Genomic DNA, 27,161 nt, shown 5'->3' with positions numbered 1-27,161 from the left:
CTTGTCTTTCTTTCTGTCTCTTGAATGTGCCAAACATTTCCCACCTTGACTTTTGCACTCTTCTTTCCTTCCCTGAGACCCTTCTCCTCTAGATGTGTGCATTATCAGCTCCTTCTTATCATACTTCTCAGCTCAAACGTCACTTCCCCTGAGAGGCCCTCTGTAACCCCCTAAGTTAATTAAAAATTTAAATTAACTTTCCATAACTCCCAATATCCCATTACCCTATTCCATTTTCTTTACTTATCGCTATGTGAACTTAGCTTCTTGATTGACTGTTCTGTTCACTTAACTTTGTGTCTGTCTCACCCTGTGCTCTTTAAAGGCAAATACTGTATTTTGTCTTGTTCATTGCTGAGTCCCTAGCACCTGGTACATGTTAAGTGTCCAACAGACACATGTTCAAATAAACTGATGAATGGCTCAGTTTTTAAAAAATGAATAAATGGAAAAAAAAAAGGCCTGATATCAGATTCTTAAGTAATTCTCATAAACTAAAAGATTCTGATTCAGGCCAGGCACGGTGGTTCATGCTTGTAATCCCAGCACTTTGGGAGGCTGCACTGGAAGGATTACCTGAGGTCAGGAGTTCGAGACCAGCTTGCCCAACATGGTAAAACCCCGTATCTACTAAAAATACAAAAATTAGCCAGGTGTGGTGGCAGGCACCTGTAATCCCAGCTATTCAGGAGGCAGGGAAAGGAGAATCACTTGAACCCAGGAGGCGGGGTTGTAGTGAGCTGAGATTGCACCACTGCACTCCAGCGTGGGCAACAGAGCAAGACTCCATATCAAATAAATAAATAATAAATACGAGATTCTGATTCAATAAACATGGGTGGGGTCTAAGAATTTTCATTTTAACAAATACCACAGAAAACTCTGGGGCAGGGGTTCACAGAACATGTTTTGGAGAAATACTGATTTATTCATTTTTGTAAGCACTATGTAGGTATGCAGCATAGTTTTAAAGAGGTATGAGGATTTTCAGAATTGAGTCACTTTGCAAAGTTCATAACGATTCAGTAAGTAAATTCTAAGAAGACAGAAACAAATTCTAATTTTAAAAAACAGCCTATCCTCACATGTAAATTACACGAACACACAAATTACCCTATCTATTGTATGCTGGTCATAAATTCTTAGCCTTCATCTCAGTCATGAAAACAAAGCCTAGACTTCTATAACTCTGTTTCAAAAAATGAATTGCTCAGACCAAAACAAGAAATATTTGTTTAAAGGAATCACCAGCAGAGAAAAATGTGCTTCTTGAAAAAAAGGATTGAAGAAAATGAAATCTTAGCTTTAAAAGTATACTGTGTTGATAAAAGAGAAGTGAGCACAACTTGCTCTTAAGGGGTAAATGTGGAAGGAAGATTTGCCTTCCACAGTGATCAAAATGGGCGGATGTTTCAAGAGTAATTCCAGATGCTACTTGTTAACATGGCATTGCACCACAGGCAACAGTGGAGTCAGGTGGTGGTGGTCTTGTGTGCATGAGGGGGTGATCAAATTAGACTCTGGTTTGATGAACAATACATGCCAACTTTGACAAGTAAAGCCGGCTGTTGATTGGCATTTGGAATTTGGCAAGGAGTGCTACTGTCCACTCAAATGATTTTTTTGTTTTGTTTTTAAAGATGGAGTCTTGCTGTCTGTTGCCCAGGCTGGAATGCAGTGGCGTGATCTTGGCTCACTGCAACCTCTGCCTACTGGGTTCAAGCAATTCTCCTGCCTCAGCCTCTCGAGCATCTGGGATTACAGGCACCCACCGCCATGCCTGGCTAATTTTTGTATTTTTAGTAGAGACGGGGTTTCACCATGTTGGCCAGGCTGGTCTTGAACTCCTGACCTAAAGTGATCCGCCCGCCTTCGCCTCCCAAAGTGCTGGGATTACAGGCGTGAGGCACTGTGCCCGGCCTCAAATGGTATTTTAAAACTCTACTTTGTTACAGAGAAAACCAATCTGCACTGTATTTGCTTTTTCATCTTATACATTTCAGAAATCAGAGCTTTTGATATGATCCTGGGTAATGGCCCACCTTTACAGAGGTAAGTACCTTGCCTAGCTCAGAGTAGCAATTAACACATACTATATCTAAGATCTACCTTTATTAAAATCCTGGTTAGACAGAAAACCACAGACTGCATGTTCTCACTTACAAGTGGGAGCTAAACACTGAATACACATGGATACAAAGAAGGGAACCATAGACACTGAGTGCCTGTTGACTGTGGAAGGAGAGGATCGAAAAACTACCTATTGGGTACTAACTATGCTTATTACCTGGGTGACGAAGTAATCTATACACCAATCCCCTATGAGATGTAAGTTACCTATGTGACAAATCACCACAAGTACCCTTGAGCCTAAAAGTTAAAAAACAATAAAAATAATGAATAAATAATAAATAAAATCCTGGTTAAACTCCAGAGTACTTGCAAATGTCAAACTAACGTTGTCAATTTCTTGAGGTATTTTCTCCCTTCCTTTTACTTGCCAGTAACTCTTGCTTTTAGCTCACGTTTTAAAGATGAATATGGTCTAGAGCGGTCCTGTCCAGTAAAAATAAAATGCAATCACAAATGCAAGCCATGAATGTGATTTTAAACTTTCTAGTGGCCATATGAGAAAAATAGAAACAAGTGAAATTATTTTAAATTACCATTTTAACATGTAACCAGTATTTCAAAATGGAGACATTTTTCTTTTCTTTTCTTTTTTTTTTTGAGACAGAGTCTTGCTCTGTCACCAGGCTGGAGTGCAGTGGCACGATCTCAGCTCACTGCAACCTCCGCCTCCCGAGTTCAAGGGATTCTTCTGCCTCAGCCTCCCAAGTAGCTGGAATTACAGGCGCATGCCACCACACCTGGCTAATTTTTTGTATTTTTAGTAGAGACGAGGTTTTACCATATTAGCCAGGATGGTCTCGATCTCCTGACCTTGTGATCCGCCCACCTTGGCCTCCCAAAGTGCTGGGATTACAGGCGTGAACCACCATGTCCCTGACCGAAACGTTTTTCATTCAAACTTTTGGATACTAAGTCTTTGCTATCCGATATCCAGCATCCAGCGTGTATTTTATAGCACATCTCAATTTGGACCAGCCACATTTCGAGTATTTAATAGCTACATGTAGCTAGGAGCTACATATTGGACAGTAAAGGTCTAGAGCTTTGCTACTCAGTGTGTAGTCCACAAATTAGAGGCACTTTCAAAATATTTCTGTTCATAGACAATGTACCTGATCACCTAAAAACTTACAAGATGAATGTTGTTTTCATGCCTGCTACCACAACACCTATTCTGCAGCGTATGGATCAAGGAGTAATTTCAACTTTCAGGTCTTATTATTAAATATGTTTCATAAAGCAGTAGCTGCCATAGATAGTGACTCCTCTAACAGATCTGGACAACGTAAATAAGTAAATTAAAAACCTCTTGGAGGCCAGGTGAGTGGCTCACGCGTATAATCCTAGCACTTTGGGAGCTGAGGTAGGCAGATCTCTTGGACCCAGGAAACCAGCCTGGGCAACATGGTGAGACCCCATCCCTACAAAAAATACAAAAATCAGCCATGTGTGACAGCATGCACCTGTAGTCCCAGCTACTTGGAAGGCTGAGGTGGGAGGACCACCTGAGCCCAGGAGGTAGAGGCTGCAGTGAGCTGTGATCACACCACTGCACTCCAGCCTGGGCGACAGAACAAGATCCTGTCTCAAAAAACAAAACTAAACTAAACTTTCCCTCCTGGAAAAGACTCACCATTCTAGATGCCATTAAGAACATTTGTGATTCATAGGAAGAGGTCAAAATATCAACATTAGGCCGGGTGTGGTGGCTCACTCCTATAATCCTAGCACTTTGGGAGGCTGAGGCGTGGATCACTTGAGATCAGGAGTTCAAAACCAGCCTGGCCAATATGGTGAAACCCCATCTCTCCTAAAAATATAAAAATTAGCCAGGCATGGTGGCATGTACCTGTAATCCCAGCTACTTGGGAGGTTGAGGCAGGAGAATCACTTGAACCCAGGAGACAGAGGTTGCAGTGAGCCGAGATCATGCCACCGCACTCCAGCTGGGGCCACAGAGTAAGACTCTGTCTCAAAAAAAAACCAAAAAAGTCAACATTAACAAAGGTTTGGAAGTTGAATCCAACCCTCATGGATGACTTTGAGGGGTTCAAAACTTCAGTGGAGGAAGAAACTGCAGATGTGGTAGAAATAGCAAGAAAGCTAGAATTGCAGCCTGAAGACAGGACTGAAACGCTGCAATCTCATGATAAAACTTGAAAGGAAAAGGACTTACTTCTTACGGATGAGCAAAGTAAGTGGTTTCTTGAAATGGAATCTACTCCTGGTAAAGATGTGACCATTGTTGAAACAACAAAGGATGGAGAATATTACATAGACTTAGTTGATAAAGCAGCAGCAGGGTTTGAGGGGACTGACTCCAATTTTGAAAGAAGTTCCATTGCAGGTAAAATGCTATCAAACAACATCGTGTGCTCTAGCAAAATATTTTATGAAAGAACAGTCAATCCATGTGGCAAACTTCATTGTCTTATTTTAAGAAATTTCCACAGCCACTCCAACCTTCAGCAACCACCACCCTGATTAGTTAGCACCCATTCACCAACAAAGGAAAGACCCCCCCAGCCACCAACAAAACAACTGGAACTTGCTAAAGGCTCAGATAATTGTTAGCATTTTCTTTTCTTTTCTTTTTAGCAATAAAGTATTTTTAAATTAGGGTATGTACTTTTTTTTTGTTTTTTGGAGACAATGCTATTGAATATCTAATAGACTGCTATATAGTGAAAACATAACTTTTATATGCACTAGGAAATGAAAAAGTCTGGTGACTCACTTTACAGTGTTTGCTTTACTGCGGTGGTCTGGAACCAAATCTGCAGTATCTCTGAGGTATGCTAAGCTGCCTTGTTAGTTCACCTGGCCTTCCATTCCAAACCAACGTGTTATTTCCTGCGGCTCCAATCTATAATCCACAAGCAGAACTTAAGGACAGCAAAAATGTTTATTTGAAAAAATTACTATGTATTGAAAATATACATTAGAAATTATTACATACTTCCATAGCATTCCCCTCCCCCACCACAAAAGTAGAAATATCTGCTTGCTATGCTAATGCCATAGGTAAATTCAAACAAAAAGTAAATCATCCTCAGTCTCCTTTACTCAAACATTAGAGCTGGGGGCCAGAGAAAGGTCAACCTGTATCTACTAATCAATAGGAATTTAACAAGTCCCAGTCATCCACAGCAAGACATACATATTTCTGCTTTGAAGGTTGTGAAGAATTATTCTGTTCTGTCTCTGACTCCTCAAAAGGTCTCTTCTTGCTCTTCTTTGACTCCTGGCTTGAGATAGCTTCGTGTTTCAACACTGGCCCGTGGCAATCTGGGGCTTTCTCTTTATAGAACTGGAGTTTCTCAGAAGAGTTCATGTGGGGGTCTGCCAGGGGACACTTCAGTGGGGCTTCTGCTCGAGACCGCTTCCCATCTGTGACAGAGGTGAAGGGTGATGAGTTCACTACACTGGCATGCTAATCCCCTCATCAGTCTAGGATACCCCCAGGGATATGACAAAGGCCCAAACAGGGTGATATCTGCATTGACTGCATTTTGCCTTGAGTGCCCTGTAAGGTCGCTGTGGTATGCATGCAGGCATAGGTTGAAGGCAAGGACTCATACTACAGTTTGACAGATTTGGATTTAAATCCTAGATCTGCCTCTTCCTAGAAGTGACCGTGGGCAAGTGACTTGTCTGAAATTCTGTTTAATCACCTCTATAGGGATACAAAACCTATTTCATAAGGGTAATATGAAGATAAATGAAATAATGTACATAAAGTGATTAGCACAATGCTTGACACACACTAAAAGTCCCCAAAATGTTAGCCTTCATTATTTGAAATCTGGATTTGACTCCGTCTTCTAAGGGCCAAAGAGCAAACGATACAACCTATTTTACATTTTTTTTGGTATGTCCTGGATTCTTACTTGGTACCTTTATATTTTCTTCACTTTGATTTCATCAATTCCTTCTCTTTTAAAATCATGATAAAATATACATAACATAAAGTTTACCATTTGCACCATTTTTAAGTGTACAGTTCAGCGGTATTAAGGACATTCACATTGTGGTGCAATCATCACCATCCATCTCCAGAACTCTTTTTACCTTGTACAAATGAAACTCTGCACGTATTAAACAATAACTCCCTATTCCTGCCTGTGCCACCCCTGCCTCCCTAGTCACCACCACCATTCTGCTTGTTCTATGAATCTAACCTAGCTACCTTATACAACAACAATCACATAGTATTTGTCCTTTTGTGACTAGTTTATTTTGCTTAGCATAACATCTTGCAGGCTCATCCACGTTGTGTCAAAGTTTCCTTACTTTTAAAGCCTGAAATACATTGTACGTACATTTCACATTTTGTTTATCCATTTATCTGTTGATGGACACATGGGCTGATTCCAACTTCTGGCTACACTTAATTCCTTTTTCATCTTCTGTATTCTATCTACTTTTGTACCACCACAACTCTTTTTTGGAACAAGATGGTACATAAGTAATTTTAAAAAGCTGTCTTCCTGGTGCTGATGCTCAAAGCTAAGTGTGAACTTCTACTGTAAGCTATGCTAAGGGAATACAAGTCTTGGTGATCATAAATAAGCCAATACTACCATAATTAATTTTTCCAAGGAGGGAAAACAGGTGAAACTGCTTTAAGGATGCAAATAAAGGGCAAAAAACTTCAAAGGAAAGGGAATTTCTCACAGAAGCGCTGAGCTGTCGTTCTAGGCTCTGAGGTTTCCCGTGGCTTCACAGCTTCCGCAGTCACACGCTCCCACTGCAGAACGATCTGAAACATATTTGGAAAGATTTGAACCCAAACAAAATCTCGAGATTTTAATCTCAAGCCTTTCTTGTTCCCCCTTTTTCCCTCTCCATAAGCACAAACCCCTCTGGGAAATTTTACTTCAGATGCCTGGTGATAAGAATAAGAACCAAATCAAGTCTGAGTTTTCTGTTCTAATGTAGGAGTTGAGTCAGAACGCAAACACGTTGGATATATGTATCTGCATGACTAAGGGAAATCTATAAAGCTGATTTCCTTGTCTATTTTCATCTTTATTCCAAGCTGGAAATAAATTACATATCCTTAAACTAAATATTAAAACTTAAAACTTTAGTCATAACACTTTCCACACATTCCTAGACTTACTCTCGTGCCTTAAAATACTCCAACTATAACTCAAACTCTTGTATGTAAAACGCCCATGTTTCCATACTCTCATAACATTATCATGACCAGTTTTTACTTTTTAAACTGTTACAAATATATTTTTATTATAAGCTGCTACCAATTCTTTTAGAAATAAGTGGCTGGGCCCGGTGGCTCATGCCTATAATCCCAGCATTTTGGGAGGCCGAGGCGGGCGGATCACGAGGTCAGGAGATCGAGACCATCCTGGCTAACACAGTGAAACCCCGTCTCTACTAAAAATACAAAAAAAAAAAAATTAGCTGGGCATGGTGGTGGGCGCCTGTAGTCCCAGCTACTCGGGAGGCTGAGGCAGGAGAATGGCGTGAACCCGGGAGGCGGAGCTTGCAGTGAGCTGAGATCACGCCATTGCACTCCAGCCTGGGCAACAGAGCGAGACTCGGTCTCAAAAAAAAAAAGAAAAGAAAAATGCCTGAATATAAACTATACATAAAGAAAAGCTAGGCCGGGCGTGGTGGCTCACGCCTGTAATCCCAGCACTTTGGGAGGCCGAGGCAGGCGGATCACAAGGTCAGGAGATCGAGACCATCCTGGCTAACACGGTGAAACCTGGTTTCTACTAAAAATACAAAAAAATTAGCTGGGCGTGGCGGCGGGCGCCTGTAGTCCCAGCTACTCGGGAGGCTGAGGCAGGAGAATGGCGTGAACCCAGGAGGCAGAGCTTGTAGTAAGCTGAGATCATGCCACTGCACTTGAGCCTGGGTGACAGAGTGACTCCGTCTCAAAAAAAAAAAAAAAAAAAAAAAAAAGAAAAGCTAATGATCCTCTCAGTATACCACAAATAACAAGAACTTTAAATTTAATATTTTTTTATTATGGAATGCAATGAAATGACCATAAAAAAGGTCAAGAAAAACATTTTCAGGACATAGGCAGTACAACACTGAATTTAAGAATATAGTTCCAGGCCAGGCTCAGTAGCTCACACTTGTAATCCCAGCATTTTGAGAGGCCGAGGCAGGCGGATCGCAGTCGAGACCAGGCTGGCCAACATGATGAAACCCTGTCTCTACTAAAAAATACAAAATTTAGCCAGGCGTGGTGGTCCCAGCTACTCAGGAGGCTGAGGCATGAGAATCACTCGAACCCGGGAGGCGGAGGTTGCAGTGAGCCAAGATCACGCCACTGCACTCCAGACTGGGCGACAGAGCAAAACTCTGTCTCAAAAAAAAAAAGAATACAGTTCCAGGCCAGGCATAGTGGCTCACACCTATAATCTTTGCACTTTGGGAGGCCGAGGTGGTAGGATTCCTTGAGCCCAGGAGTTCGAGACCAGCCTGGGCAACATGGTGAAACGCCATCTCTATTTAAAAACAAACAAAAAACCAGTTCCAGAGTTGGCTCCACTACTTAATTGCCAGGGGACCCATGGCAAGTGATTTCTTAGTCTCAATTTCTTCATCTGTTAAGGATCAACAATAGTACACACTCCATAGGGCTATTTTAAGGATCAAACAAGATAATATACATAAAGAGTTTAGCACAGTGTCTGGTACACAAAAGGCACTTAATAAATATTAGTTGCCATCTCTTCTATAATTTCCTGGTGATAAAAATGGGAACAGATTTCAGGGAACACCAAGATGGATTAATCAAACGTGTTGACTCAGTGGGCAATAGGGAAAATGGTGCTTCCTTCCACTAAACAGAAATAAGAATGTCAATAAGAGCTGGTCGGGGATGGGGAAGAAGAAAATGAGTTTGGTTTGGGACAAGCTGAATTTGAGATGGCAGGTGGAGATTTACAGAGGATACCTGGGAATGGCTCTAGTGTCTAGAGAGGAATGCAGAGTCATCCTCGCAAGGACAGCTGGAGCTCTAAGAACACTGAAAGAGCACCTGGGGAGTGTGGAGATGTGGGAGAAGAGGAGAGGAAGAAAGAGGAATCAGCCACAGCCAGAAGAGTGAGAAAGCTGTGGGAGAGCCAGGAGAGAGGCCCAGAGAAAAATAATAAGGCATGCATGTTTCTATCAAATGCTGCAGGAAAGCCAAAGAAGGTAAAGAATATCACCACCCACCTTCAAGAGGACCCTGTCAGGAGAGCAGGAGAGGCCAGAACTAAGTCGCAAGGGAGTAAGAACTGAGTAGGCACCGAGGGGATGGGGCAGACTGGACAGGAAACAATGCACAGCTGCACTGGGGAATGAGAACCATGCTAGAATAAGGACATCTTGCATTTATCTACAGAAAGCAGATGGACAACAAAGAGGGACAAATGAAGACATGCTGGGCAGGGGCAGGAGGGAAAAATCATTATTAGTAATTATCACAAGGGAAACTGGGTATCTTCAGGAACAAAATTTTTTAAAAAAGAAAAAAAAGGGCTTGTGACTAGAATAAAGGAGCATACTTGTTCTCTCCAATAGTAGGGAAGTGGAATACGGTTGAAGAAATGGAGAAATTCTGAGACAGAAATAGGGAATTAAGTGGACCCCTGTGAGACAAGAATGAGGGCAGGTGAGTGGAGTCAGTCTGCAACAGTTTCAATAACAGATCCCCAAGACATAAGCAAAGCAAAGCATTGCTACCAAGTCCTAGGGGCCCAGCTGAGGGTGGAGGGCAGGACTGCACTGGTCATCAACTTACTCTCAGGTCAGGCTGTCAGGTATTCTACTTGATCCTTCCCAAGCCCTGCTCAAGAGAGAGCCTGGTTTCTGCATTTTATGGATGAAGACAGAGACTGAAAGTTGCTTTAGGTTGTACAGCTATTGGGCTGCTGAGCCAGGATTCCGTGCCCAGGTCTTTCTGGCTCCACAGCCTATGCTCTTTCCACCATATCACCTGCTATCAAACTGCAGCAAGCCTTTGTAAGACCATCCCACACCTGTCCCAAGTCCACTGGATGCATCTAGGTCTCATACAGCACTAGAAACTTTATCTGGCAATGCACCATGGTAATTCTTTCATCATGCATGTTCTGGACCAAGCTCAGTGTGCTTCTGAAACACAATTCACCAGTCTCCCTGCTTACTGTGGAGAGGTGATGCTACAATCCAGCAGGTAGACAGTTCTACCATTATGCATTATGGCTTGGAGCTAAGAAGGGATCCTGGACAGTTTGGTGGGTCCTCTAGGCCTCCACCAAGAAACACTGGTTAAAAGCATCTAAAGGAGAAAGCCACCAGTCACAGGGAAGGTGACATCTACTTGTGCTGTCCTACTTGGTTACTTTCTCACTTCCAACTTACATAGAAGACTCTGAATCTCACTTAAGTCTGTACTTTACCAAGTGAAGAAAGACCATCAAGACAAAAGGGAGTCAAAGTAAAGTTCTCTCACTGGTAAGACTCAGTGAGAGACGGACACGAGAGACACTTTCTCACTAAGGCCGTGGGAGGTAAGAAACTTTCCCAAAAGAAAGAGAAGAATCATATTTGAATCCTTATTTGCTGACACTAGAGTTTATTCTCTCTCCTGTATATACATACTACTAAGAGAATTCGTCCTTCTGAAGTTGGGTCAGACTGCTTTTTTGTATAGCAAGCCAGAATTCACTTATTTTCTGAGACATCTGTAAGATGACATTTTCTCCTAGGTCCAGTAAAGATAAGGCACAATCTAGTGACCAGAGCATGAGATATAAGGTCTGGCATCAATTCTTTAAGTACATGGGCCAGTTATAGCCCATCAGTGTCTCCAATTTGACATGAAGATGACAATTTAGCCAAGGAATACCAAGTGGATTACTGTTTATTCAATGTGTTGGATAAGACACTTGGAATTAAGATGGAAAGCTGCATCAACAGCAGGGAAGAAAAATCTGGAGTACCTGGTCAGCCCAGCCCTCTGTCTTGCAGTTACTATGATCAAATTCCTTCAAAGGCACTTTGGAGTGAACAAGGCCTATGTGGGTCTGGAGCTTGTGCTTGACGGTTTTGATATCCTAGTGAGGCAGAGACAGATCAGAAATGCAAATGCATTTGGTTAATTCTTACTTGCTTTCAGTAGTAAATAAAGACCATCATAAATACCAGCCCTTTCTAAATACCAATTAGCACAGGCAAAATATCAAATTGCTGAGTCTAGAAAAATGAGCGAAGGAACCAAAAGTCTTACCTTGAGCCCTGTCCCAGAAATATCTAAGCAGTTTAGTTTCCTAAAAGAAAAGAGGTATCCAATGCCTGCATCTGTGATCTCAGGGTTACCTAGATGTCAAAAACAAGGTAGCATTCTGTTACAAAATAAATGTTGTTAAAATGACAACCAAAAATAAGCTCAGAAAAAAGTCCAGGCAATGATAAACTACAAAACATTTGAGTTGGCAAACTTTTCAAAGTAAATTAAATGCAGAAGTCTGATCTTTACTATTCATAATGTAGAAGAGCTACACTCAATGATTCTTAAAGATCCTTTACAGCTCTTACTTTCTAGGAGTTGGGGATGAGCAGAAAAATAAATGAACCAGGTAGTTATCCCAAAGGGTTTAATTTGGAACCATATGAAAACATATATAAACATGTGTTAAAATGGTTCACCATACTTTATTCATGGCCATTTCACCTCCAAAGTAAAAGCATTTATTTTAAAAACATATTCAAGGGAACTTAGACACGGATACTATCACCACTCTTACCAACTTGCATTTTTTTTCAGAATCCTTTCTTATATATTACTTTCTCACGTCAGAGAGTACTACACTTAGCCTCGAGTCCTCAAGGCCATAAGCATACTGCCTGGCACATTATAGATGCTCAAAAAATATCTGGTGAATGAATACACTTCCCTGGGAGGCAGACAGGACATTCATTATTATCCTCATTTTACAAAGGCCAAAACCAATGCTCAAAGTGGTTAAATAACTGGTCCAAAGGTATATAACTGGTAGTAAAAGTGGCAGAGCAAGAAGGGTCCTCGGACCTCAAACCCCTGCTCTTTCTATTCTTTTGGCACCATACTGTCCTGCCATAGAGTCAATGGATGCTCAGTTCAATTGCAAATGATCTCTGTCAACCTCTTACCATTGGAGTCAATGTCTTGTTAATTCAAGTAAGTTATCCGTTCATCCAGCTTTTCATCAGGCAAACATTGATAAAAAAGGACCTAGCTGACAGATACCAAGGATCAGAGGCTCAAGGAAAATAAAGATGAGTCAAAAGTCCTTTAAGTATGCAATGAATATGATGAAAGGTATCTCTGTTTGCACACAGCAAGTGGCATGGATGAATGTGAAAGGGTTTTTCCTACCCTAAAGAGGTGGTATATGCTGGAAAAGTCATTTGACCAGGAGTCAAGAGTCTCTGGCCTCGGTCCCGCTCTGCCACCAAGTTTCTATGGCACCCTGGAAAGTCACCTTTCCTTTCTTACCTCTAAAATGAAGGGGAAGAACAAGATGATCTCTAAGGCCATTCTTCCAACATTAAAATAATCTATAATTTCGAAGAAAACTTACATGATAAGTCTAATAACGTTAGATTCTCAAGGCCTCTTTTCATCACTCGAACTGGTGCTGTCATCTTCCGCACCCCAGCATCAGATAAACAATTATCCTTCAGGTGGAGCTGAGTTACACTAGGGTAACAAAGTACATACATAAATTACTCAGAGTTTGAGACAGTCTAGGTATAAAAACAAGCTTTCAACATTTTCATTTAAAAATACAACATATCCTCTACCTCTTGCTATTTCATACCCAATGCATTTAACAGAGTTAAGCTCTTTTGGGCTGGGCATGGTGGCTCACACCTGTAATGTCAGCACTTTGGAAGACTGAGGCTGGAGGATCACTTGGGCCTGGGAGTTAGAGACTCCATCCCTAAAAGAAATTTTTAAAAATTAGCTTGCCAAGGTGCTGTGTGCCTGTGGTCCCAGCTACTTGGGAGGCTGAAGCAGGAAGATGGCTTCAACCAAGGATTTCAAAGCTTGCAGTGAGCTATGATCGCACTACTGCACTCCAGCCTAGGAGACTCACAAAAAAAAAAAAAAGATTTTTTGGTGCCACTTCAGTTACCAAGTGAGGGTTAATTTAGTGTCATGCAGTACTAATTTCAGAGGGCAGAGGGCACTAAAGGTATATTGTTGAATAAATGGACTTCCACTAAGGGGATAAATATTTTAAAACAAAAGCTGCTTTTCTGACACATCGTGTGAAAATCAAAAACATTCTAAATATGTCAGGAAAGGCTGCTAAAGAACTCCTATGAGAATTCTTTTTGCAGAGCACACCATCCTCTAAATTTAACCAGCTTTATCAATCTAGATTTTCAGATTGGGTTAATAAAATATACCCATAACCCAATCCATCTGCTGCTAAGCTGGAATTGGTGTATTAATATGCTCCGTTTTCACATAAGAAATCTGAGCCTTGGTGCTGCCTAGGCTCACACAACAGTATCTTTTTATGGGGCAGTAGGTAGGTGTCACTGTCAGAAGCAGGCCTCAGGTAGCAGGTTAGACCCAGGTTTGTAATGCTGTTGTTCTGGGTGTTTATAAAACCACAGAGGAATCCATCTGTCCTCCTCTTTGTTGGTCAGAATAATCTGAGAGCAGTCAGACTATTTGTGAATGGTATGAACTGGGCTATTTCTTTAAATCATGGTTCCTGAAAATAATTTCTTTGGCTATCTTTAATAGCTCATTTCCTTTATAGTTGTAGCTCATTGATAGTTAAAGTAGCAAATGATAATGATTATTGACTATGGTATAATGTCTCATCCCTTGCTAGAAAAAACTAGGACTGGATAAATAAAGGGCAAAACCCGAGGCGGGCAGATCACCTGAGGTCAGAAGTTCGAGACCAGGCTGGCCAACATGGCAAAACCCCCGTCTCTACTAAAAGTACAAAAATTAGCTGGCGTGGTGAGAGGCGCCTATAATCCCAGCTATCAGGAGGCTGAGGTAAGAGAATAGCTTGAACCCAGGAAGTGGAGGTTGCAGTGAGCCGAGATCGCACCACTGCACTCCAGCCTGGACAACAAAAGCAAGACTCCATCTAAAAAAACAAATAAATAGGGCTGGGTGCGTTGGCTCACACCTGTAATCCTAGCACTTTGGGAGGTCAAGGCAGGCGGACCACCTGAGGTCAGGAGTTCGAGACCAGCCTGACCAACATGGAGAAACCCCGTATCTACTGAAAATACAAAATTAGCTGGGCGTGGCGGTGCATGCCTGTAATCCCAGCTACTTGGGAGGCTGAGGCAGGAGAATTGCTTGAACCCTGGCGGGTGGAGGTTGTGGTGAGCTGAGATTGTGCCATTGCATTCCAGCCTGGGCAACAAAAACGAAACTGTCTCAAAAAAAAAAGAAAAGAATAAATAAAGGGCAAAACTATTTTTCAACCCAGGTAGCTTCAAGTATTACATGTTTAAATAAAAGTTACTTAGAAAAAGAGAATCAACTAACTGACTTTAAATAAAAGTTACTTAGAAAAAGAGAATCAACTAACTGACTGACTTTCTAAGGGTTGTCTAATCTACATTGCTTGTACCAAGTAAATGGAGATTTGGAGATTGACAATGTTTTAGAAAAAAATAAGCAAATCAACATAAGAAGAGGAAGTAATCAGCACTCCTGAAGATAATCCTGTTGGATCAGCCTTTAAAACAATACTGAAACAATTCATCTACAAGTGGTGACAGGTCAGTACCTAGATAGGGCCTCATTGGTGAGATGTTCTAGAAGTTCATGCTCATCTCCAAGCTTGCAACATGAAAGATCCAGGCAGGTCAGCTCCCGGAAAGACTTAATTTCCTCAAGTTTTTCTGAAATCACCAGATACCTATAAAGCATGGAGAGCAATCAATAGCTTCCCCCAACTCCTCTTAAAGCATTACCATTTGCGGATTTCTATCATAGTCAACATCCCACCACCCTATCAGGACACAGTACTATGGAATAAGCAGACTTCACTAATTACTATCAGGGCAAAGGCTGAAGTTTTCAATTAGTAAATGCCTTGAACATCTTTTTATGTGATGGTGAAATAAAAATTCTGAATAATAAAAAAAATGTATATTAGCAAAGGAAAGTCACAAGTGAAGACATCTGCTTTGTTATCAGACAGACCTTGGCATTGGTGTTGGGACCTTACCTGAGAATTTCCAAACTTTAGGATACTCAAATTTTTAATTACTAATTCTTTTAAAGTCGCTTTTAATCTAATGCTCAACATCCTGTGATTTGAAAACTGGAGCAAGGTCAAGACCGGTTTCCAATCTGCACATCCCCCAGAACATACCAAGAGATATTTGGCACATCACATTTTATCTTTCCTGAACACTTCCCTGTGCCTTTGTTACCCTAACTTTACTTCAAAAGTATGTACAGCAAGACTGCTACAAGGACTCACTCCAGTCTAGATGGATATTAAGACAAACCCTGAGCACCAGCAACTTAATTACGTTGTAGCACCTTGCCAAGTTGTTATCTGGAAGCGTCAGGGAAGCCTCTGGAGAGGGAAAGGAGATCAAAACAGCATTCCACAGCCCAGGCTGGGGCCTCCGCCCTGCTTTCTAGTGGTTCATCTATCTCAGATGAGGTCAGTGAGAAAAAATGAAAGGGATTAGGTGTGACAGGAAACGGAGAGGAGAGGAACCTAAGAGGACAGGGAAACTGACTTGTGGCAAGAGCAGGCCTCTCTCATCCACCTTCCTCTTGGATGTCTAGAAGTTTCCACAGTAAGATGGTGTGTTAGGATCAGTGGGGTTACACCTAAGAGGTCACACCTCTATTCCATCAGCAGGATCACAACTGCCAAAAACAGGATGGAATAATCAGAGGGCAAGAGGGGAGTTAATCTCTTTTCTTCCTACTTCCAAACAAAAAAAGATGTACTCAAACTAATGACTGGCCTGGCTGCTAGGTACAGATGGCCTGAGGCACTGATACCCCTTTAAAGGGTGGAACCTAAGCTGTCTGGAGATCGAGCTCAGCTGGGTACACAAAAGAGCCTTATTTACTCAGATGTATTTTAATTGCACTGTAAATACAGCTGCTGTTTTTCACCTTCCAATCACAGAGTTGAAGTGTGTTAATGGGGATTTAGGGGATTACTGGCAATCAGAGAAAGGAAAACACATATCCTTTGATCAATTAACCAAAAGATTTTTAGTAATTCTGAAACAAGGGTTCTCTGCAAAGGACATAACACTGTGTAATGTGATTAAGAAACATTACAAAACTCAAGGTTGAGGAACAAACGTGTTAGGCCACAGACACTACTAGATGCTAATCTAGGACATAATCGAAGCTCTAGGTTCTTGCTTGCAACCAGTCTTCCAAATTTTCCCTTAAAGGGTTCAGAACGGTACAGTGGAAAGGCAATAGAAAGAGCACAGACCAGATCTGAGTTTGGATTCTAACAGCCCAATTACTTGTGTGATTGTGAGACAGTTACTTAACCTTTCTGACCCTCAATTTCTCCAGCTACACAATGGGGCCAATGATTACTTCTACATCTAGTGTAATGCTACACTAATTTATGTCCTCATCAAATGTGAATGAAAAGTGCTATTCTCATTCCAGTCCGACCAATCTGCCACTACAACAGTATCCAGATACTGCAAATGGATAAACAGCATTTTCAATAGCATGGGAAATATTAAGCTATAAAGGCAGGTGGGGAAAAAACAGAATACAAGTTTTTTCAGGATTTTTGAGAAAAAGAGAAACAGTATTTTAAAATTCCATGGCATCTTGCAGGACCTCATGAAACAGTAGCTATTACTATTATGTCAATAACAAAAGGTGGTATTTTAAGGAAAACATACTTGCCTCCCCGTGACCACCAGCGGGATTAAAAATCACTGGGGTTTCAACACAAAGAAGAGAGTTTTCGTAAGGTTGGAATCCAGTTGCAAGATATTAGGAATAATATCTTCCCAGTATACTATGGGTATATAAGCAGTATACTATGGGTATACTGCTTCTGGCAGGTAGCTTTGTGACTTAACCCCAAGATAGCAAGTGCCTGCACCTACCGAGTTATTTTATTTTCATTTATTTTTTCAAGCTCATTACTTTTGACCTGAACTCCTTTGTGCTGACAAAACCTCTTGGACTGCAGCTACAGCCCTGGATTGCAAATGCAGCCTCAAATTTCCTGCCCTCTATTTTCCTTCAAGGATTCAAAAGAAGAGGGGTTTTGATCACAATTCAAAGTCTTACATTTGAATGAGACAGTCAAGTCTGGAATTGCAGCAATAAAATACAGGCTAAAAGATTATGTTCAAAATGTTTCCTGTATTTTCTGGCTGGGCGTGGTCGCTCACGCTTGTAATCCCAGCACTTTGGAAGGCTGAGGTGGGTGGATCACTTGAGGTCAGGAGTTCAAAACCAGCCTGGTCAACATGGTGAAACCCTATCTCTACCAAAAAATACAAAAATTAGCTGGGCACGGTGGCAGGCGCCTGTAGTCCCGGCTACTCGGGAGGCTGAGGTGGGAGAATCACCTGAACTTGGGAGGCGGAGGCTGCAGTGAGCCAAGATCACGCCACTGCACTCGAGCCTGAGCAACAGAGTGAAACCCTGTCTCAAAAAGAAAAAAAAAAAAAAGTTTCCTATATTTTCTGATTATTATATAAATGTAAATGTTTCTTACATTTTCTGATAATGTATCACTTTCATTGAAAAAAATAAAATATAGAAAAGTATAAAGAATATAAAATCAATTCCAATCCCACCATCTAGACTACTTTTTGGTAGGTTTCTTTTTTCTATCTATGCAGTACATACATTTTAAAAATCTCTTTCTTAGAATATTATCTTAATAGTTACATAATATTTCATCATATAAATATACTATAATTTGCTTAACCAATTCCCTACTGTTGAACACTTAGTTTTTAGATTTTCACTCATACAAACAGTACTACAATGAACACTCTTTTGTAAAAATATCCGTTCCCATCTTTGATTATTACATTAGGGATCAGAATAGATTCTTAGTAAGTAGAATTAATGGGTCAAACAAACAGTATGGATGTTTTCAAGGTTCTTGATACATATTGCCAACCTGCTTCCAGAAATGCTACACTAATTTATGTCCTCATCAAATGTGAATGAAAAGTGCTATTCTCATTCCAGTCGGACCAATCTGCCACTACAACAGTATCCAGATATTGCAAATGGATAAACAGCATTTTCAATAGCATGGGAAATATTAAGCTATAAAGGTAGGTGGGGAAAAAACAGAATACAAGTTGTACAAAGTATATATTCCCAAATGCATAAAAATAATATATTTGAAAATGATCACGTGAGATTATGAATTTTTTAGTACCACAATTTTATGTATTCCCCAAATAGTATATATTGCTTTCATAAAATAATTTTAAAACAAGATATACATCACAATTCTATTTTGCCACTGTTCTAACTTTTCAACAACGAACATAAATAACTTGGAAGAAAAAATGAAGGGTAAAATGTATTTTAAATGCATAAGCTACAATGAAATATTGCTTGACTTTTTCCTTTAGGCAAGGTAATTTTTTTCCTTTCCACTGGCAGCAGCTCCAAGCCCAGCCACGACTGAGACCATAGTCCAGAGACAGAGCTTTCAAGGTGCCTGCTCAGTTTATGAGCCAAGTTTCTGTCCTTTTCTACATGTGTTTATGTCTTTTCTTTTTAAAATATAGTATTTGGCCTGTGGTCAAACCATTAATTCTATGAGCTGATTAAATAAAGATCATTTTTCCTTTATTAAGCATATGAGTTTACCTTCTGTTTTCAGATATGGCTTTCTCTTACATACATTTTTTGTTCAGCCCTTGTTATAATGCTCATACAGATAAGCTGCCGGCTGGGCACAGTGGCTCAGGCCTGTAATCCCAGCACTTTGGAAGGCTGAGGCGGGTGGATCACCTGAGGTCAGGAGTTTGAGACAAGCCTGGCCAACGTGGTGAAACCCCATATTACTAAAAATACAAAAAATTAACCGGGCGTGGTGGTGGGTGCCTGTAATCCCGGCTACTTAGGAGGCTGAGTCAGGAGAATTGCTTAAATCTGGGAGGCGGAGGTTGCAGTGAGTCGAGATTGCACCACTGCACTCCAGCCTGGGAAACAAGAGTGAAACTCCATCTCAAAAAAAAAAAAAAGAAAAAAAAACAGTAAGCTGCCTTTCAGGTCTAATCACAGAATAGTTCATACAGTAGTATACAATAAAGCTATTTTTAAAACCTACAAGTAGGCCAGGCACGGTGGCTCACGCCTGTAATCCCAGCACTTTGGGAGGCTGAGGTGGGCGGATCACGAGGTCAAGAGATCGACATCATCCTGGCCAACATGGTGAAATCCTGTCTCTACTAAAAATACAAAAATCATGGTGGCACATGCCCGTAATCCCAGCTACTGGGGAGGCTGAGGCAGGCGAATCGCTTGAACCAGGCAGTTGGAGGTTGCAGTGTGAGCTGAGATGCCACTGCCACTCCAGCCTAGTGACAGAGTGAGACTGTCTCAAAAGAAGAAGAAAAAAAAAACCTACCAGTATTGATGATAAATGATTTTCAAATTATGTGAAGAAAGCAAGGTCCATTAGAATGTATGCAGCATGCTGCCATTTGTATAACAAAGAAGGGAACTACATAAACATGTATGTGTGTAGAATATCTTTAGAATGGTATTTTAAAAACTGGTAACAGTATTTGGTCTCTGGGGAGAGGAAACTGGAGATGAGATAGGAAGAAGGCTTCTGTTTCATTTTATGCCCCTCTGTGTTTGTGTTTAAATTGTTTGCCTTGTATATTTTTATTGTTTTTTGCAAGTTTAAAAAGAAATTAGATGTTTTGAAAGTGTTTTTACATGATGGTAGAGTAAAAATTTTAAATAAAGCATATGAGCAAAGGCAAGTCACAAGAGAAAAAACATCTGCTTTGTTAAGACTATAGACCTTAATGTAGGGACTTTATCTGAGAATTGCCAAACTTTAGGATATTTGAAATTTTAATCACCCAATCTTTTAAGGTCATTTTTTATCTAATGGTCAGTATTTAGTGGTCTGAAAACCAAAAACAGGCCCCAAAACTCTGGATACTACTCTCCCCATCTGCAAGAGCATATCAAGAGATATTTGGCAGATCACATTTTGTCTTTTCTATTTTCTCTTTGAAAGCTGGTAGAAGAATATTTTCTACTTAATGGAGGAGCTGTGACAACTAATCCTTGTAAAATGATTTCAGAATAAAGTTAAGTGTCGTCTCGTCTAAGACATGAGGAGAAGGAAGAGTGATTTTTTCAATATGGTCTTTCACTTTGTATATGGAAGTTCTAACCTGAAGTGCTATTTGATGAGGGAAGCCCCTGAGCCCACTAAGCCCCAGAGCTTGACAGAATTAACGCACCCAATAAAATACTGAATAACCTAATTAGAACACCCACCTGTTTCGCAAACACAGGGAGCAAAGCACCAAACTTCCATAGGCCTCAGTGAATTTCTGTAAAGCCCTCAGCCCTGCACCTGGCTCAGTGAATTTCTGTCTGGCTTCAGCAGCAGAGAACAGCTTTTCGGCAATCTGCTCAGGAAAGCCAATAAGGGAATCAATGTGATCCACATTGTCGGAGATGAAGCCCAGGACAAGGCTGAAGAGGGATTTGGCGGAGTACCGAAGATTCCCCTCCCGGGTATATGTGAAGATGAAATGATCAGTCTTCTCTTTCCGTGCAGTGTCGTCTTCCCTGTTCATGCAAAGCTCCACAGAAAAGCCTTTGGGGAATAGTCTGAAAGGCCTTGGCTTCTGCAGGCTACTCCTGACACCATCCAGAGCCAGATTGACCATGTGCAGCTGCCCATTTTCTCGCACGTAGATGGGCCCTGGGTCTAGGTGGTTTTCTGAGCTGAGGTAGTAAGACATTGCCTTGGTAGCAACTGTGAAAGCAAGGCACAGGGAAGCAAATCCAATTAAAATGCCATTTGTAACATGTAACTTCATCTTGCTGTGCCCAGGGCTTTATGAGCCTACCAGGCAGGACTGGTGGCTGTTTTAGGAAAAGCAAAACTTACCAGTTGCCTGGGAACTTTGGCATTCGAGGTTGCCTTTATTGCCTCTACCTGGAATGCCCCTTCCTACTCTCCCCTTTTTCTTGTTTATCTGGCCATCTCCTACTCATCTTTCAAAACCCAGGTCAAGGCCAGACGCAGAGGCTCACGCCTGTAATCCCAGCACTTTGGGAGGCCGAGGTGGGTGGATCACCTGAGGTGAGGAGTTCGAGACCAGCCTGGCCAACATGGTGAAACCCCATCTCTACTAAAAATACAAAAATTAGCCGAGTGTGTGCCTGTAGTTCCAGCTACTCGGAAGGCGGAGGCAAGAGAATCGCTTGAATCCAGGAGACAGAGGTTATGGTGAGCCAAGATCGTTTCACTGCACTCCAGCCTGGGTGACAAGAACAAGACTCCAAAACAACAACAACAACAACAACAACAACAAAAACCCCAGGTCAAAATCTCATCTTTAAAATTCACACTAAGGAAGTTGTCACAGATGTCAGCAAAGATTCATTTATGTGTAAATTAATGGCAGCAAGTTTATACTAGCAAAACAATTGGAAAATAACCTAAATGTCCAATAATTGGGATGTTAATAAATACGTTACGACTTATACGTACCATGGAATGTGATAAAGTGATTAAAATTATAAATTTTTTAAAAATGTGTTTACACACAGAAAAAAGACTAGAAATAAATAACTTCCTGGCTAGCTTGACACAGTCCACAAACTTCTTGGTTGCGCTTGGTTCACTGTTCTATTTATTTGTTTCTGAGTCTGCCATCTGCTGCTTTGAGCTCCTTGAGAGGGGGAACCATGTTGAATTCATGTACTCTATAACACAGTGCCCTGGCATCTTACAGTCCCTGAGCAGATAGTGTGCAACCAACGTTTACTCATTTGCTAAATTTTACAAAGCCCAAAAGTAACAGGATTTTTTTAAAATCTAGAAATAAACACCTCCACTACAAGAGCTACATAAAAGCTATTCTAGCCTTTGGACACTTCGTATCTATTAAAGTTCTATTAGGGCAGTTTTAACATAAAAAAGTCAAACAGTTGGGCATTTCTGCAGTCATGTGGGTAATATTATGTGCCCAAGAACTGGAATACTTGCTTTCCTCCTGAGTAACCGTGAGATTTCAAAATACATGAAAAAGTGCTATGTTAAATAAAATGAAGGTATTTATTTGATGATCATTTCTACAATTTAAAGGGAGAAGAGAAGTAGAATATCATACAGGCCTGATAACATCCCTAAAAGAATATGATTGAGTTTTAGAGTGAACCAACTCAGCTTCTTCTGCATCAATGTGGGGCCACAATGTGGCCCTGAAGCCACTTACGAGTGTCAGCCACATTTAAGTCCGTGATCAAAAATGCTGAGTCTCTGGAGATGAAACGATGGTCCTGTGTGTGGGAATCAGTACTATCCATGTTTCTCTCAAGGATAATTATGTGTATAAAAGCACGAGAGAAGAGTATTCTGCCTAGCTCTAGAGCCTCACTCTTTCCTGCTCATCTCCTTATGTCCTACAATCTTTGGCCCTGTCATACTACCCAGGTAAACTGGCCATGCTCTCATGTCCCACTGGCCATTGCCCGTTCTGTTCCCTTTGGCTGGAACATCCTGCTCTGCCTCCCTGACCTAGCTAATTCCTACTCATCATTAACATCGTTCCTCTTCTGGGAAACCTTCCCTAACCCCTGCACCAGTATGTGCCTGTCTGGTTTTCCCAGAGCACCTAGTCTCTCCTACATAGCACTTAGCACCATGTACTATGTCTGTTCACTTGTTAATGTACCCAGAGTGGTGAGCTTTTTGAAGGCAAGGTACTTATTTGATTCATCTATCTTTCCCAGGCCTGACATAGTGCCTAGTACTAAGTAAGCCCTCAAAAGATATTTGCTGAACTGTATGAAAGGAAGGGTAAGACCTCAAAGGACAAACTTAGTGCTCTCAGTTGCAGGGCCTGCTGATACTGTTGCTAGGAGCCAGCTCCTTTTCCAGGCAACAGCTGCAGGCTCCTCCCCCACTTGCCAGACCATTCTGCAGGTGGCAATGGCAAAGCAGACGATGGGAGTATATTGCTACTGGTATTACAAGGGGTGGGAGACAACTAAACTAAAAAACAAGGGGAAAAAAATTCTGTCACAGTGCTAGCTCTTACAACCCATACTTTTCTCTTGCCAGCATTTACAGCGCCTGCTGCTAAGGAGATGCCTCATTTATTCTGAGCTCTTCTTCCAGTAGGGGTGAGCATCTGGACCCTCCAACCTTGCAGACCTTAATTTTGACTGAGGAAGTAAAGCAGATGTCCTTTGGTTTTTTATCCCTGTCATTTAACATTCAGAGCTCTACTCTACCTGTAGATCAGAAAGCAGATGCTAGGTATGGCCCTAAAAAGGACTGACGTGATTTTAACAACAGAAAGACAAATTCTATGGAAGATACCCTATTATAGTGGATGAATACACTGTGAACTCCCTGAGCAATGAAACAGGGTCTGCCCATCTGTATTGCCCCCAACCCTCACCCCTAATAGTGTCTTCCACAAATACTGTTGTAAAATGGACAAATGGATGGATGGCTGGGTGGGTGGGTGACCACTTCAGATGAAAATCAGAAGTCTGATTCCATCCAGCAGAGGGCACAAGCAGCTTGGGACTAGAGTAAGGACCCTAATCTGGGCTCCTCAAAATCTGGGATGCTTTGGCTTCCAGGGATCATTTTCAAAAAAAGGGAATGGTTCTGGTTTTTTGTTTGTTTTTCTTTAGATTACCCATCAAATACCATTTCTCTTTCTAAATGAGGAAAAAATAAATACAATTTTTTCCTGGAGAGTAAACCCACATCATTTGTCCAGAAGCCACTGGAGGAATTGACTTTGGTTCAGGAATCCTGGTGTCCTTTAATTTCTACTACTAAATCAGCACGTCCTGCATTCTCCCAAAAAGGAGCTTCCTGAGAGTCTATGAGGTACTATAACATGATCTGAGGTACTATAACATGATCTAAGCATTAAATTAACATTTGAACCCTTCAAGGCTAAGGACCAGAAAGGCAAGAGAATTCTACATAAAACTTCTCTACTTGGGTTTATTTGACCCTCGCTAATGTACAGGATGGTGTACAGGGTGGTGTATTACAAATGGACCTGTTCTAAACCATGGTGAAAACCCCATCCAAATTGAAAAATTAAAATACTTAGTCACTACAATAATAACAATGTCCAATGTAGATCGTAGTAGCTGTATTATATATTGGATCAAGAGTAACAGCGACATTTTGATAGTCTCCCAGCCTGCTACAGTAAGGCAGCTTTGTAACCCATACGACAGCATAGAAAAATATTATAATCATGTATGTTCTAGCATTTGGTCACCACAAGAGAGCCAAAGTTACCACGAAGTGTACCATTTCATCAAATGAATGAAACATAGCTGTATTACATTAAAAACTCAGTTCTATACAGCTTTCTTGAAAAAGGCCAGATAAAATTATTGATACTACACATGACAGTTTTTTAGACCTTGAATCCAGTTTTCCAAGCAAAAAGCATGACTATCCCAGTCAGGTGAACTGGGGTTATCAGGGAGCCCACAGGGTAAAATTATGAGCTGAATTTACAGCTAATTTGAAGAGAAGAAGAAAATACCTAACTTCAGAAGATAAAGTAAGATAAAAATCCCCTAAGAATAGTAAGTTGTAGGAATAACTATGATGTTTAACGATACTGGATGATGGCTACCATTTATTAAGCACCTACCAGTTGCCAAGCACTGTTAGGTACTATATAAAGTGATCTCATGTAATCTCTAATGAACCTATGAGGTCAGTATTGCCTTTTAATAGACAAAGAGACCCACGGAAGTAAAATAACTTACTCTAGAACAGAGCTAGTAAGTGGCAGAGCCAGAATTCAATCTCAGGGTCGCATTACTGCAAAGCTCAAGCTCTTTCCTTGGCATGATGCTGTTTCTCAAGACTAAAAATATGACATCAGCCTTAAGGATAGAAAAAAAAAATGTGAAAAATTAATCTCACCCACCTGTTTGATCCCTCTAGTATTCACTGGTTGAAGCCTGAGGGGAGGGGGAAGGGATAAGATTGAAAAAAAAAAAAAACGAAAACCGGTGCACATCTAGGGAAAGAGCTGGTGGGAACAGAGCCAGGACAGTTACAACGAGGCCTCCCTTATTCCCTCTGCCAGGCCCAAAATGAGCTACATCCATATACCAGGAGAACATCTGCCAGCCCATGGCCTTCATCCCAAGGCTGCCCACACTTAGTTTATCTGAAAATGCAGTATTCTTGGGAAAATTTCTAAATAAAAACCTGAACAGAAACTAAACTGTGGGTAGTTCTAAACCAGCAATAACCAACAATCCACCTTCATTGTTCTGTGTGTCCCCATTCTTCAATTTTCAACTTTCCTCACTACTTTTTTCCTATAGTATGCACTTTACTGCCTTCTCACCCATACCTTTTCCTCTCTCAGGCTCCCTACTGCCCCCCAAGAACATGCCAATCTCTCCCACAATGTGACTCTTAACAACTCTAGCGCTTCTCACACCAAAAATCCTAACCCCACTCCCTTCGCTCACCTCAGCTCCCCTGCCCGCCTCAAGCCTCAGACCCTTCCAGCCCTTCCGTGCTCCTGCTGAAAGGTGGCTTGCTTGTTCCACAGACCCAACCCTTCCAACCTCCAATCTCCCAACCTCCACCTGCCTCCCTTTCTTTCCCCAACTCCTCCACCCCCACTCCTTCCCTCCACCATCTATTCTTCCCGTCTTCCCACTCTAGGGGCTTCCCTCTCCTAGGCCCCCAATCTCTCCAACCCTTTCCTTGCCTTCTGTTCTCAATCTTCAAGACCTTCTTCCTTCACGCCTATCCCTAACTTGGCATTCCACACCCCCAACTTTTCTTCCCTGTCCCCAAGACCCCACCCTCTCTATTCCTATCCTAGCTCTTTTCCTCCTTGAACCCCTAAAATCCCATTTCCTTTCCCCATTCCTTCTTCCCGCTCTCTCCCCACGCATGCCTTCGTTCCGCTCTCTCCCCACGCGTGCCTCTCCCCGAGTCCACCCAGGCTAATCCTGCTCCCTATCCCACCCCGGCCCCGAACCCCAATTCTCACACGTCCCCATAGCCTGCCCCCACACCCCTACGCCACCCTTAAACCCATCGTCCACACCCATATACCTCATCCTCCCCTCAACCCGCGCCCCGCTGTCCCTCTCGGGCTTCCCCTCCCCCACCCCGCCGCTCCCTAACACCCCGCCCCCGCTCCCACACGCAACCCGGGGCCCCGCGAGCGGCCCGGCCCGCGGCCGCCACCTACCTGTGCCCCTGCCCGGGGCAGCAAGCGGCAGCTCCTCTGTGGCGGCTCCCTCCTCCCGCGGCGCGGCTGACGGGGAACGGCTCAGCACCCCGGGCACAAAGCTAGGGAGGGTGGGACACAGCGAGGGTGGGAGGAGGGAGAGGACTGGGGGCAACCAGGCGCTGTGGGACGGCGGGACCGGCGGGGACGGGGGCAAGGCTGGGCCGGGGAGGCGCGCGTGCGCGGGCCCCGGCACGAAGGCGGGGCCGGGTCTAGAGGCGGGGCCGGGCCCCAGGCAGGCGACCCGAGGGCCGAGGGTTTGGAACTAGCAGAGGTGGGCCCTGCGCGTGCGTGCTCGCGGGAGGGCGGATCCCCTGGGTCCTGCGGGCCCCAGGGATACAGCTGAGCTGGGGGAGGGTAGGCAGCGCAAGTCCTGGGACTGCCCTGGGAAAGGCGCTCGGGAGTGGTTGCGCATCTTGGCCCGCGAAGTAATGGGAGCTGGAGAAGGCGGGGTCAAGGGCGGGCGGGGCCTGTGGGAGGCGTGGCGCGAAGAGCTAGGGGTAGGAGGGGCCGAGGCCGCGGCGAAGGGGCGGGGCTGA

The 27,161-nt window shown here is 42.4% G+C and overlaps 3 protein-coding genes across 6 annotated transcripts in view; 1 reads left to right on the top strand and 2 right to left on the bottom strand.

The window, feature by feature from the left end:
- The window catches only part of MRPL37 (mitochondrial ribosomal protein L37), a 911,410-nt gene that overhangs the window by 250,066 nt on the left and 634,183 nt on the right, over positions 1 to 27,161 (bottom strand). The gene's annotated exons all lie outside the window — the stretch shown is intronic.
- Positions 5,020 to 26,827, bottom strand: LRRC42 (leucine rich repeat containing 42). Of its 3 annotated transcripts, XM_050803216.1 has the most exons (9): positions 26,584 to 26,827; positions 25,291 to 25,324; positions 20,630 to 21,116; positions 14,901 to 15,032; positions 12,708 to 12,826; positions 11,375 to 11,463; positions 11,088 to 11,201; positions 6,811 to 6,895; positions 5,020 to 5,523 (listed from the first exon to the last, which is right to left on the bottom strand). In XM_050803216.1, exons 3-9 carry the CDS (start codon positions 21,100 to 21,102, stop codon positions 5,249 to 5,251), a joined length of 1,287 nt encoding a protein of 428 aa, XP_050659173.1. In that variant the 5' UTR covers positions 21,103 to 21,116; positions 25,291 to 25,324; positions 26,584 to 26,827; the 3' UTR covers positions 5,020 to 5,248. The 3 variants fall into 3 exon arrangements, with proteins under 3 accessions (XP_050659173.1, XP_050659163.1, XP_050659182.1); XM_050803206.1 differs by lacking the exon at positions 25,291 to 25,324 and having other exon boundaries at positions 26,584 to 26,825; XM_050803225.1 differs by lacking the exons at positions 11,088 to 11,201; positions 25,291 to 25,324 and having other exon boundaries at positions 26,584 to 26,825.
- The window catches only part of IFT25 (intraflagellar transport 25), a 29,279-nt gene continuing 28,942 nt past the window's right edge, over positions 26,825 to 27,161 (top strand). For both annotated transcript variants that reach the window (XM_050803654.1, XM_050803594.1), the window contains exon 1: positions 26,825 to 26,896. The gene's annotated coding sequence lies outside the window, so the exon portion shown is untranslated. The remainder of the gene's footprint in view (positions 26,897 to 27,161) is intronic.

This window comes from Macaca thibetana, chromosome 1 (genome assembly GCF_024542745.1).
Source record: "Macaca thibetana thibetana isolate TM-01 chromosome 1, ASM2454274v1, whole genome shotgun sequence".
In the NCBI taxonomy this organism is placed as follows: domain Eukaryota; kingdom Metazoa; phylum Chordata; class Mammalia; order Primates; family Cercopithecidae; genus Macaca; species Macaca thibetana.
The sequence above is the reverse complement of the archived record's forward strand: the minus strand, read 5'-3'. Positions and strand labels throughout refer to the sequence as shown.

What these genes read in the sequence shown, in the direction of transcription:
- LRRC42 (XM_050803216.1), bottom strand. Translation starts at nt 21,102, where the DNA reads ATGTCTTACTACCTCAGCTCAGAAAACCACCTAGACCCAGGGCCCATC. An exon ending in TCCCTGTGTTTGCGAAACAG is followed by an intron (nt 15,033 to 20,629) that starts GTGGGTGTTCTA and finishes CATGCTTTATAG; the next exon opens with GTATCTGGTGATTTCAGAAA. An exon ending in ACCAATGAGGCCCTATCTAG is followed by an intron (nt 12,827 to 14,900) that starts GTACTGACCTGT and finishes TTGTTACCCTAG; the next exon opens with TGTAACTCAGCTCCACCTGA.